Genomic DNA, 13917 nt, shown 5'->3' on the forward strand with positions numbered 1-13917 from the left:
GGGGAGGGGGGATGTCTAAGTTTTGGGTGCTGCCAAGTTGGTGTTATCCTGGGAGAAGTATTGTCATTGCTCTCCTTTTCTGTGCTTTGGTCTTTACTCAGGAAGGGTACCTACAACCCTGTTGCTGCAAGCATTATCATTCCTCTGTGTCCTGAAACTGTGATCCAGAGCTGCGTATGGACAATAAAGTAGCCAAACAACACTCCATCCTATCTCCAGTGCCATGTTGGGGCCTTCTGCAATCTCATTCTGACCAAGTATCAAATCCACTTAGCATCTCCGAGCTAAGAGCTCCTAAAGCTGCTGCTGTCACAGCTGCCTCCAAAGCCCACCATTGATGTTGCTGCCTTCTGGGCCAGTCACTGGCCCAGTGTCATAGACCTCTACTTCTGACCTCCAAACTTGTCTTAGGTTGGAAAAATATCTCACCCCAACCTATTGTGGGCTCTGCTATTCCAGAATTTGGTTTGATGCACTATTTTAAAGTCAGTTGGAGGAGAAGGTTGGACAAATTTGGTTGGTTTGATGTCTCTGTTCTCATTTCTTGACTTTATCCTTCTTGTTTAGATGTAGAATAGGGAGTTGGAGATGAGACTAGAAGTAAGCTGAGAAGTTATGCCTTAATAAGTATATTTGAGTATCATCAGCATAAAGATGACAATTGCTTGCATGAGAATTGATTGGATCACCAAGTGAAATAGTATTGAGAGTGTAGAGGACCCAAATCAGAGCTTTATGGGATGCCCATGGGCTAATGGCTAGCAGAAGAACTATAGCAAATGAGACTGAGAAGAAGAGATCATAAAGGTAGGAGGAGAACCAGGAAAGTAGGGTCCTGAAAACCCAGAGAGGATGGCATCAAAGTAAAGAATGATCAAAAGTTTAACAGGCGGGGCAGCTAGGTGGCACAGTAGATAGAGCACCGGCTCTGGAGTCAGGAGTACCTGAGTTTAAATCCGGCCTCAGAAACTTAACACTTACTAGCTGTGTGACCCTGGGCAAGTCACTTAACCCCAATTGCCTCGCTAAAAAAAAAAAGAAAAAGTGTAACAGGCTTTGAAGAAGTAAAGAAGGATGAGAAATGAAAAAAAAATCTTTAGATCTGGAAATTAAGAGACCATTAGTAACTTTGGAGAGAGTAGTTTCAGTTTAATGATGAGGTAAGAAGTCAAACCAGAAATATAAAATGACATTGAAGTAGGAAATGGAGGCACCTATTTTAGATGGCCTTCTCAAGGAATTTAGCCACAAAAGGCAGAATGATATACAATAAAGTTAATGTGGATTGATGGAACAAGTGAAAACCTTTAAGGATGGGGGGGACATGGATATTTTTCTAACTTTAAGGAAAGAGTGAATACACAACAAGAGATTGAAGATAAGTTAGAGAGTAAGGGTGATGGAGGAGGTAATTTATTCAAGAAGTTGAGATAGAATGGGGTAACTTGTGCATGTGAAGGGGTTGACCTTAGAAAGGAAAAGTACCACCTCTTCAGGTGAGATAGGTGAAGGAAAAGATAGTAGTGGAAGGAATCTGAGTGATGTGAAATGAGGAGGACTGAAGGAGAAGAGGGTCTGCAAATTCTGTCAAAAAATGGGAAAATGAGGCTCTCAGTTCTCAATTTTTTTCAGTTAATATGAGGGATGTTTCTTAGCTGAGGGATGGGAAGGGGGGAGGTATGAGAGGCTTGAATATAGATGGAAAGATTTGGAAGAGCGCCTGTGGTATTACACTGAGTTAATTAGAGAAGTATAAAAGGATTGCCTTGTAACAGTGCAGAGTCAGTTGAAATTATGTAATGTAAATTTTAGTGGACCCAGAAAGCATAGTTTAATTTTCTCCTCCTTCAGTAGCACATGCATAGGAGCAAAGGCAGCGAATTTTAGGAGTGATCCAATGCTGAGACATGTCAGGGAAAATCAGTAATATGATGAAGGGGCAAAGGATTAAAGAGAAGAGGAGAATCGTGGAAAATCAGTAATATGATGAAGAGGCAAAGGATTAAAGAGAAGAGGAGAATCGTGGATAAATAAAGTTGGTCACTGGTTATTCAGGATGGAGAAAGGGGAGGGTAGCTATTGCAGGGATGATGGCCTGGGAGAAAACTGAAGGGCAGGGAGATTGAGGGTCACTGTATGGATGAAGAACAAAATTTGGTCTTGAAAGCAGAGGGAAAGGTAGAATGAAAATATATTATTATCAGATAAGGAGATTTTAAAGTTCATGAACATGAAAGTGCTACATTTGTGGGTGATGGGAAAATGAAGCATATGACCATCTTTGCGACTGAGGTAGGGTGGAAGAGTATATAATGGGAAATGAGTAATTTGAGGAATTTGAAAGTTATTGTATTTGAGAAACATTGAAGTCCTATAGAAAAAGGGTAGGAGGGGGCAGCTAGGTGGTGCAGTGGATAAAGCACTGGCCCTGGATTCAGGAGGACTTGAGTTCAAATACAGCCTCAGACACTTGACACTTACTAGCTCTGTGACCCTGGGCAAGTCACTTAGCCCTCATTGCCCTGCAAAAACAACAACAACAACAACAACAACAACAAACAAACAAACAAAAAAGGGTAGGGGTTGAGAAAAAGAAATATTGTGAGGCAAGCACTAAGCTCATTTAGGAAAGAAGGGGAGTTTTCTGGAGGTTGGTGGACAACAATTACTAGCATTTTATGTTTTAGATATGGTAAATGGGAATATTCATGTTGCTAAAAAATTTATGATATTTGATATCCATGTGGCATTTTGAAGTTTCCAAAATGCTTTACATATATTATATTATTTGAGTTCACAATAACCCTGTGAGGTATTACAATTACCAAAAGAGGTGGCTTGGTATAGCAGAAGAGAAGCACTAGATTGGGAGTCAGGAAGTTCCAAGTTTAAATTCTGCCTCAGACACTTACTGTGCATCCGCTACCAAGTCATTTAATCACCTTGTGCCTCACTTTCTTCATCTGTAAGAGAAGGAAATTGGGCTTGATTGTCTTTAACTCTAAATCTATGATCCTATGAAGATGCTTCATAGGAAAATGGATTAGGAGATTATCTAGTAATTAGGAAGAGTTTTTTTCTTGGCTTTTACCCTTGCCCCCTTGCCCTCCTTCAGCAACCAGGAGGGACATTTAAACTCTGAGTGTCCCAAGCTACTCTATAACACTATAACTTTCATATTAGTTATCTGCATGAGTGGAAGGAATCAACCCACCAGGGCTTTCCTTTACCAATAAAATCATAGCTTGTTGAGAGTATAGATTATTTTATAGGAAAAAGAAGAATCCCCTAAATCTAGCATCTTTCTTGTTATATCATGCCAAACACTTGGCTTGCCGCAGCACTTTTAATAAATGCTTGTTAATTCATTGATTCAATAGAGGTCACAAAAGCCAAATTTAAAAATACAAGGCTGTTATTTTTCTATGAGTACATGTTGCAGTGATAGACTTGAAGAAGTTAGGATGAGTAGGTATTTAATTAAGGATTCTTCCTATTTTTCCGGAAAGTTTCAAATTATGAAAATGTGTTTTTTAATTTCTCACCACTATTTAATTTATGACAAATGTGACTTTTTTTTACTATTTTGAGAGTGTGGGAAAAGAGTAATGTTGAAAATAATAATTATACTTCCATTTTGACAATACCAGAAAATTAGTTCCAGACAGCTTATTCTCAACAACCTTTAATCAATTTAATTTTATGGCCAGTAGGTGTCACTGTGTTGTAAGGTTTGGCTTTATGAGAGAAACTACAACTTGAGATTCTCTTTTATTTGCTCTTGTATATCCATAAATTAAAGATAGAGATTACTTCTACCTTATATACAAACAATATACATGTATGCTTCAAAAGAAGTTATGATTGGTTATAGTTCATACATAAAGGTAAAACAGTTTTAGAAGTATTTAGAAGTAATAAATAAACTTGAAAAAAATTAAAAAATAGAAGTAAACATTTTCCACCTGTGAGTAGAAATAAAATTAAAGGGGAAGGCATGCAGCTAAGATGGCAGATAAGAATCGGTAACCCAGATGAACTCTCAACATTCTCCTTGGGAAAAAACAAAATTAAAGTAATGCTTCAAATTAAACTTTGGAGAAGAGACAACAAAGGGTCAGAGTGAGACATTTTTCTGGCCTGAGAGAACTTAAGAGGTCTAAAGACCCCAGGGTGAAGGCCTGTCTTGGAGCACACACATTTGGCAGCAGCTTTGGTAGCTCTCAGCCCAGAGACCACAAGGATGTTGGATGACCAGTCAGAAAAGGACTATAGGGGATCCTTTGCTAGCATTAGATACAGCTAGAAGCAAATGGTATTTCCATTATGTATATGCAGGTCTGGGTCACAGTTCCAGAGCAGAAAGGAGCACTTGTAGTCAGCCACAAGGGAACAGGGGATGCTGGTCACAGTTCTAAGGCAAAGAGGAGCACTAGTGCTTGTAGGTACAGGGAAGTGTTGTGCTTATTGGGTACAGATCAAAGTATAGACCAGGAGAGCAGTGACCACACTTATCCTAGTATGACACTAACTTGGAAGCATCAAAAAATTGCAAACCCTTATAAATAAGCTTTGAAAACAGCAACACACTAGAAAGCCTGAAGTCTGGCCAAGTGCCTCTCCCCCTCCAAGTGAGCAAAGGCCAACTTTAAAATAAAGTTCAACATCAAGAAAATGACTGGAAAAAATGAGCAAACAACAAAAGAACTTTACCATGGGGGCAGCTAGGTGGCGCAGTGGAAAAAGCACAGGCCCTGAATTCAAGAGGACCTGAGTTCAAATCTGACCTCAGACACTTGACACTTGCTAGCTGCATGACCCTGGGCAAGTCACTTAACCCCCATTGCCCTGCAAAAAAAAAAAAAAAAGAACTTTACCACAAAAAACTACTATGGTGACAGGGAAGACCAAGACACAAACTTGGAAGAGAATAATTCTAAAACACCTAAAACTAAAATTTTAAAGAAAAAAGCTAGTTGGACACAAGCCCAACAAGTATTTTGAAAGAGTTAAAACAAAGATAAGAATGGAAGAGGGGGGCAGCTAGGTGGCGCAGTGGTTAAAGCACCAGCCCTGGATTCAGGAGTACCTGAGTTCAAATCTGGCCTCAGACACTTGACACTTACAAGCTGTGTGACCCTGGGCAAGTCACTTAACCCCCATTGCCTGCAAAAAAAATATGAAAAGAGAACTAACAGGTTGATAAAAGAGACACAAAAATACTGATGAAAGAAATACCTTAAAAACAATGCTGAGTGAGTGGAAAAAGGAGCATCGACTGAAGAATTTAGCAAAAGAATTGCTAAAAACAATAATAACAACAACAACAACAACAACAATAATAACAACAAAATAAGCCAAATGGAAAGGTAGGTACAAAAAAATCACTTAATAGAACTTGAAAATCAAAATTTGAAAAATGAAAAAAAAAGTACAAAATCTCATTAAAGAAAATAATTCCTGAAAAATTATAATTGGGGAAGCTAATGAATCCATGAGATATCAAGAAATAACAAAACAATGAAAATAACAAAATAATGAAAACTTATATAAGCAAATGTGAAATATCTCATGAGAAAAACAACTTACAAGGGAAATAAATAGATTAAGAAGAGATGTTTTATGAATTATTAGACTATCTGAAAACCATTATCAAAAAGTCTAGACACCAGATTTCAAAAATTCATCAAGGCAAAATGCTACAATACGTTAGATCCAGAGACCATAAGAGAAATGGAAAGAATTCACTGATTATCTTCTGAAAGAGATGGCAAAATGAAAACTCTCAGAAACATTATAGACAAATTCTAGAATTCCCAGTTCAAAGAGAAAAATACTTCAAGGAACCAAAAAGAAACAATTTATATATCATAGAGCCATAGTTAGGATCATACAAGATTTAGTAGCTTCTATGTTAAAGGAGCAAAAGACTTGAAATATTGCAGAAGGCAAAGTAGGTTGGATTACAACCAAGAATCACCTATGGAGAAAAACTGAATATAATTCATAAAAGAAAAAAGATGGATATTTAAAGAAATACAAAAGTAAAGGATTACTGATAAAAAAGACCAGAGCTGAATAGAAAATTAGACATTCAAACACAAGACTCAAAAAAAAAAAGCAAAAAAAGGCAAACATGACAAAGAAATTATAAAAAATTCAGTAAGGCTCATCTGTATTCTTATATAGGAATATAGTTCATGTAACTCCTAAAAACCTTATAATTTTCAGGCAGTTGGAAGATAGACATTTACAGAGGGCAAGCATTTGAGTTGATTATGTTGGAATGATTTCAATAAAAATGAAGGGGTGAGAATGAGGGATGCAATGGGACAAGAGGGCGAAGAGATAAAATAAGGAAAAATTTTTCTCACATTAAAAATGTGAAAAAGGAGGGGCAGCTAGGTGGCGGAGTGGATAGAGCACTGGCCCTGGAGTCAGGAATACCTGAGTTCAAATCCAGCCTCAGACACTTAACACTTACTAGCTGTGTGACCCTGGGCAAGTCACTTAACCCCAATTGCCTCACTAAAACAACAACAACAACAACAACAAAATGTGAAAAAGGAAGCACTATTATTGTGCTGGGGGAAATGGATTGGCAATGCTTGGACTTCAGTCTTATCAGCATTGGTTCAAAGAGGGAAGAATATGTGTGTGTCAAATCTATTTTACCCAATAGGGGAATAGAAGGAGAAAGGGATAAGAGAAGGAGAATTAAGGGAGGCAGTGATTGGAAACAAGATAGACTTTTGAGGAGGGACAGGATAAAAATACAAAAGAAGAAAAGAAAGAAAAGAGAATGGAAGGAAATACATAGTAATCATAATTATGAAAGTGAATGGGATAACCTCACCCATAAAACAGAAGTGAATATCAGAATGGATTAGAAATCAGAATCAAAGGATACGTTATTTACAAGAGACAGATTTGAAACAAAAGAACACACACAGAGCTAAAAGAAAGGACTGGAGCAGAATCTAACATACTTTAGCTGAAGTAAGAAAGGAAAGAAAAGATCTAATTAAGAGACATAATTAGGGAAATTACATTTTACTAAAAAGGTACCCTAGACAAATAATATAAAAAAATATAGCAAATTTCTTTGATAAAGGTTTCATTTCTCAAATGTGTAGAGAATTGAGTCAAATTTTTAAAAATGGGAATCTATCATCAATCAATAAATGGTCAAATTATATGCACAAGCAGTTTTCAGAAGAAGAAATCAAATCTATTTATATTCATATGGATAAATACTCTAAATCACTATTGATTAGAGAAATACAAATTAAAGCAATTTTTGAGACTCTAGAGTTTTGTTTTTCCAAATTACATGTAAAAACAAATTTTGAGACACAAAGACGAGGGGCGCCAGGCTGCACCGGTTCCTGAGGTCGCTGCGCCCGATGCGGCCGTCGTCGTAGAACCGCACCTCACCGATCCACCACGTCCATACAGCCCCCTCACCCTTGCCCGCCACGGTGGGTGAATCGTCTCCAGAAAGAAGAGACTTGAGCTCCCGACGCCTCGTGGGGCCGGCTCCGGGTTTCTGTCCCTCTGTTGAAGTGGTTGAGGAAGGGTAGCCATGTCCGACCGCAAGGCGGTGATCAAGAACGCGGACATGTCGGAGGAGATGCAGCAGGACTCGGTGGAGTGCGCCACTCAGGCCCTGGAGAAGTATAACATCGAGAAGGACATCGCGGCCCACATCAAGAAGGAGTTCGACAAGAAGTACAACCCGACCTGGCACTGCATCGTGGGGAGGAATTTCGGCAGTTACGTGACGCATGAGACGAAGCACTTCATCTACTTCTACATGGGCCAGGTGGCCATCCTCCTGTTCAAGTCTGGTTAGAGCACGGACTGTGTCAGCGCCTCCTCAGCCATCCATCCCCATCACAAGGACTGCAACCTAAATTCCAAATACCAGAGACTAAACCTTCAGCCTGGCCATGGGAACACCACAATCGTTAAGCCTTTATTGTGTTGTTGTTGTATAGGGCCTCCTGTGTACTAGTTTGTTGTGGTTATAAAACGGTTAGCAAAACAAAACAAAACAAAACAAAACAAAAAAAACAAAAAAAAAACAAACAAAAACAAAAAACAAATTTTGATATCAATTTTTAAAAACTTTGTGTTCCAAATTCTCTTCCTCTCTCCCTCCACACCCCCACTCCCATCCCCACCCCACAAACTCAAGCAATTCAATATAAGTTATACATGAGTAGTCATGCAAAACATCTCCACATTAGCCAGGTTTTAAAAGAAAACAGACAAAAACAAAACTTCAGATTAAAGAACTATTAAAAATTGTGCTTCAATTTATTTTCAGATACCATCAGTTCTTTCTCTATAGATGTAATTTTCATAAGTCTTTCAGAGTTATCTTGGATCATTGCATTGCTGAAAATAACCAAGTCTTTCACAGCAGATTATCTTACACTATTGCTGTTGTTTTGTATATAGTACATTTCACTCTACTTCAGTTCATGTAGGTATTTCCAAGTTTTTCTGATAGCATCCAGCTCATCATTTTTTTTTTGTTTCTGATAAGCTAACAAAAAAAAATCTGTTTCAATTTGTATTCAAATACTATCAGTTTTCTCTCTGGAGATGGATTACATTTTTCATAAGACCTTCAGAGTTATATTGGATCATTGCATTGCTGAAAATAACTGAGTCATTCACAACAGATCATCTCACAATATTACTGTTATTTTGTATAAAGTAGATTTCACTTTGCATCAGCTCATTCAAGTCCCTCCAGTTCTTTCTAATAGTATCCTGCTCATTATTTTTAAATACTAAATTACATTTATATAGTACATGAGAGATTTCCTTATAATGAACGCATGAGGTTGATGATCGCAACAACAGTAATAGATAAGTTTTATATAGTTTCTTAAACTTCACAAAGAATTTTCTTCACAATAGCCTAGCATAGTAAGTTCCATACATTTTGCCATCATCATTATCAATCAATCATCAATCATCATCTATCAATCCACATCATCCTCAGCCAATCCTCATCTTCTTCATTCAATCCTCCTCATCATCAATCAGTCCTCCTCATCAATCAACCTGCATCTTCCTCCAGTAATCATCATCATCTTACATTACTTTTGCCACTGCTTCAAAAATTTTTTCACAGTTACTATTGTTAACTGTTTCCCTTCATCAAATTCCCTCTTCATAATATTCACTCTGTTTTTTTTAATCTTCTTTTACCCTATCACTCCTCAAAAGTGTTTTGCTTCTGACTGTCCCCTCCCACACTCTGCCCTCCCTTTTTTCACCCCTCCCTGTTATCCTCTTCCCCTCCTACTTTCTTGCAGGGTTAGATAGATGACTCCACCCAATTGAGTGTGTATGTTATTCCCTCCTTGAGTCAAGTCTGATGAGATTAAGGTCTTTCAGCTAATTCTGATGAATGTAAGATTCATTAACTTCCCCACTCCTCCCCCATCTCCAGCTCCCCCACTCCATAAGCCCTTTCCTGCTTCTTTCATGTGAGATTTCACCCTATTATATTTCTCCTCTTTCTCCCTCCCCCAACAAATTCCTCCATCCCCTCACTTTTACCCTAAAGAAGTCATTGTGGGACAGCTAGGTGACACAGTGGACAAAGCACTCACCCTGGGCTCAGGAGGACTTGAGCCCAAATCAGGCCTCAGACACAAGACACTCACTAACCCCAACTGCCCCCTCCCCCCCACAAGAAGATAAACAAAAAATAAATGCATTCCAGATACCATCCCTTCATAATCAATTCCCACTTCTGCCCTCTGTCTAAATTTATTCCTATCATCTGCCCTAATACTTAGAAATATCTAATGCTTTAGATGTAGCTTCTTCCCATGCAGGAATGTAAACAGTTTAACCTTTTAATATCTCTCATGATTTCCTTTTCCTGTTTACCTTTTTATGCTTCTCTAGGGTCTTGCATTTGAAAGTAAAATTTTCTATTCAGTTCTGGTCTTTTCATTACAAATACCTGTGTGATGAAATAATGAGATTTAGCAGATACTCAAAGACCCACCTGGAGATTAATCTAGACTGATTGAATCAAGTGAGAGTGATTAACTGCTGATTAGCCTACTTCAAGTTAACTGGATTGTAATCACACCTTGAGAGCACCTTCAGAACCAATGGATTTGGATGATGCCAACCAATCAGCTTGAAGCAGCGTGTAAGGACTGCCTCTGTTCCAGACCTATAAAAAGCTTCCACAATCAGCTTGCTGGAGAGAGTTTGTGATTGAAGCAGGCTTGTGGCAGAGGACTTGAGGAAGAACCAGACCAGGCTGGAACTCTAGGTAGGACTTCTTTTTTCTTAACTTTCTGAACTCCATGTGAATATCTGTATGCTTTAATAAATGTTTAATGCCCAAGGACTGGTGCTAAAGCTTCTAATTTAAGGCGACCACAATTAAGATTTTAAACATCACACCTGAAAGTCCTCTTATTCATTGAAGTCCCATTTTTTCCCCTGAAAGCCTATACGAGTTTTGCTGGGTAGGTGATTTTTTGTTTTAAACCCCTTTCCTTTGCCCTCTGGAATAGCATATTCCATGTCCTCTGATCTTTTAATGTAGAAATGTCTAGATCCTGTACTAACCTTACTGTGGCTCCACAGTATTTGAATTCTTTCTTTCTGACTGCTTGCAATATTTTCTCCTTGACCTGGGAGCTCTAGAATTTGGTTATAATATTCCTGGAAGTTTTCTTTTGGGGATTTCTTTCAGGAGGTGATCAGTAGACTCTGTCAATTTCTATTTTATCTTCTGCTTCTAGAATATCTAGAATATCAGTGCTGTGGTAAAAATTATTTGTGGTAAACATATATATCAGAAGTTTTAGCTGAATCATTTGTGAGATTGTAGATGCTACTGAAGCAACTTTTGAAGGACCTCCTTTTTTGGGGAGGAGAATGTGAGGAACTTCTGGTACACAGACTTAAAAGTGAAGGCAGGAATGGAAGTTGGCATTTTCTGGCTGCTAAACTTAGCTGTGGTGGTGCGCGTGGGTGAGAGGAGTTGAGAAACATGTGGTTGGTGTTCGGCTTTGGGTGCGCTGGTTCTTGGCCTGGTGGGCAGTTTGGGATTCGAAGAGTTTTATAAAGGAAAATCGACTAAGTTTAGATCTAAGGTCATTCATCTGTATTTCTACTTCCCTATTTTCCTAATTGGTATCACCTTTTTTTGTCTAATTAATTTCCAAGCAATAAAAACTAATCCCTCACAGATTAAAGCTCAGAGGCTTCTTTTTCTTAGTGGTCTGGGAGATATACGTATATATGTATATAAAAGGGAAAAGTTAAAAGGGGCGGTTTAATGCTCCATGTATCCAATTTTGAATCTCACAGGACAACTTTCTTGGAAGATGATGTGTAAGCCCTTTCCTTGATCATGGTTTTCAGGTAGTCCAAAAATTTTCAAATTATCTCTCCTGGATCTATTTTCCAGGTCAGCAGTTTTTCCAAGAAGATATTTCCCATTGCCCTCTAATTTGTATTCATTTGGATTTGTTTTATTGTGTCTTGGTTTCTCATAAAGTCACAAGCTTCCATTTGTTCAATCCTAATTCTTAGGCAATTATTTTCTTCAAAGAGCTTTTGTATCTCTTTTTCCATTTGGCTTTTCAAGCTGTTGACTTTTTTTCTCATGACTTTCCTACATAACTCTCATTTCTCTTTCCATTTTTTCATCTACTTCTCTTTATCCTCAAAGTCCTTTTTGATCACATCTATGGCCTGAGACAAATTCATATTTTTCTTGGAAGTCTTGGATGTAGGACCCCTGCCTTTGCCAACCTCCTTTGAGGGTGTACCTTGATCCTCCCTGTCACCAAAGAAACTTTTTATGGTTCACAACTTTCTCTGCTTGTTCATCTTGCCCATCTTTTACTTGACTCCCAACTCCTTCCCAACATGGGGCCCTGCTTTCAGGCTATATTGTCTCAAACCTCAGGGGTTCCAAGGTGATACAACTCAAGGAGGGCCAGGTTCTTCAATCGCCTGGCCTTTACTCTGGAACACAAGTAACCTCTGGGCAACTTGCTAATTTACTAGGCAACAAAATTTTATTTGCTGTGGTTGTTATCTCTAAAAAGCCTGCATCCCTCCCCACCTGGGCCCCCATGTATCAAAACTTTTTCCTGGTTTCCTGCTGTAGTAGGACATCTGAATTCCTCCTTGGGTCTCACAGACACCCCTGTATCCCCCACCCCACCCCTGGCCAGCCTTTCAGCCCTCTCACCAGACTGTGAGCTTAGTTCCAGAAGACACTGACACTGCAGCTGATTCAAAGGCTCAGGAGTAATTTTCTCTGCCATAGCCTTCCTGGGGCTGAATCTGTGTTGGCGTGACCATGGGGTCGGACTCCACTCCCAGCCCAGATTAGGAAGCCCCTCCTGCTGAACTTCTAAGCTATCTTTGGAAAATAATCTGTCTGTCTTTTTGTGTGTTCTGCTGCTCCAGGAGTTGTCTTATCACTGTGTTTAAAGTTTTTTGGAGTAATTGTGTCAGGAGCTGTGAGCATTTAATGCCTTTTCTCCACCACCTTGGCTGCACCCCAAATTAAAACAAGTTTGAGGGACCATCTCACACCTATTAGAAATAACAAATGCTAAGGAGGATGAGGAAAAGAAACAACAAAGGATTATAAAACTTTGAATACTTTTTGACCTATCAATACCACTACACTATCTGTATCCTAAATGTTTTAAAGTAAAAGGACCAATATGTAAATATATGTCTGTGTGTATCTATCTATCTATCTATCTATCTATCTATCTATCTATCTATCTATCTATCTATTTATTTATAGCAGTTCTTTTTGTGATGGTAAATAACTGGAAATTGAGGGAATGCTTATTAATTGGAGAATAGCTGAAGAAGTTGTGGCATTTGAGTTTTATAGAATATTATTGTGCTGTGATATATTATGAAAGAGTGTGGTTTCAGAAAAAAAAAATATGGCAAGACCTATATGAACTGATACATAGTGAGGAAAGAAGAATCAAGATCATTGTGAACAGTAACAGAAATGTCATAATGATAATAAATCGTGAAATACTTGGCTACTCTGATCGATACAGTAGGGCAAGACAATTCTAAAGGATGCATGTTGAAAAAAAATCCTATCCACCTCCAGAGAGAGAACCAATTAAATCTGGGTGCAAATTGAAGTAGCAATTTCTCCTCTCCTCTCCTCTCCTCTCTTCTCTTCTCCTCTCGTCTCTTCTCATATCCTCCCTTCTCCTCTCCTTTCCTTTCCTCCTTTTTTCTCTTTTCCTTTTTTCCTCCTTCCTTCCTTCCAATATTGCTAATATGGAAATATTTTGCATTATTTCACATGTACAATTGACTTTATACTGCCTTCTGACTGGATAGGGAAGAGAGTAAAATAGAAGAAGAGAATTTGAAACTCAATTTAAAAATAAAAGAATGTTAAAAATAAAAAAGAACAATGAGGGGAGTGACAGGAGGAAGTACCTCCATGGTTCCCTTAATCACTTGGTAAAAGCATAATTCAGCCACCTCTTTGCTAAGGATTTGATGAAACACTTTGACATTTTAAACTTGATTCATACTCAAAATATATCTGCTCTGCCCATGTGCCTCTCTATATGATTTTAATTCATTTCAAAGTGTCTATTTTGTGGCAAGAGCTATCTAAGCACTGGGAATACAAATGAGAAAAAAGAAAGACAGTCCCTTTCCTCAAGAAGCTTATAATCTAACAGGTAAAGCCAAAACAGACAAAAAAATATGATGAAAAGGACTGAGGGGCCCCAGGTGTTCCCAAGTTAAAACCAAGAAGGGTGGCTGATAGAAAGTGAAGAGTTATCTGAAAGTTCTGAGCCAGGAAGCCATTAGTAGGTGTTTATTTCTCTACCCTACTGCTTTCCAATCAGA

General features: G+C 38.3%; 1 protein-coding gene across 1 annotated transcript; it reads left to right on the plus strand.

Annotated features, from left to right (window-relative positions):
- Positions 1-7414: 7414 nt before the first annotated feature.
- On the plus strand, positions 7415-8001 carry LOC122736949 (dynein light chain 1, cytoplasmic-like). The gene has a single exon (XM_043979347.1). The coding sequence runs from the start codon at positions 7586-7588 to the stop codon at positions 7853-7855; it is 270 nt and encodes an 89-aa protein (XP_043835282.1). The 5' UTR covers positions 7415-7585; the 3' UTR covers positions 7856-8001.
- Positions 8002-13917: the final 5916 nt, after the last annotated feature.

The sequence above is a fragment of the Dromiciops gliroides genome, chromosome 1, assembly GCF_019393635.1.
Source record: "Dromiciops gliroides isolate mDroGli1 chromosome 1, mDroGli1.pri, whole genome shotgun sequence".
In the NCBI taxonomy this organism is placed as follows: domain Eukaryota; kingdom Metazoa; phylum Chordata; class Mammalia; order Microbiotheria; family Microbiotheriidae; genus Dromiciops; species Dromiciops gliroides.

Excerpts from the sequence above, each read along its gene's own strand:
- LOC122736949 (XM_043979347.1), top strand. The coding sequence starts at position 7,586 with ATGTCCGACCGCAAGGCGGTGATCAAGAACGCGGACATGTCGGAGGAG.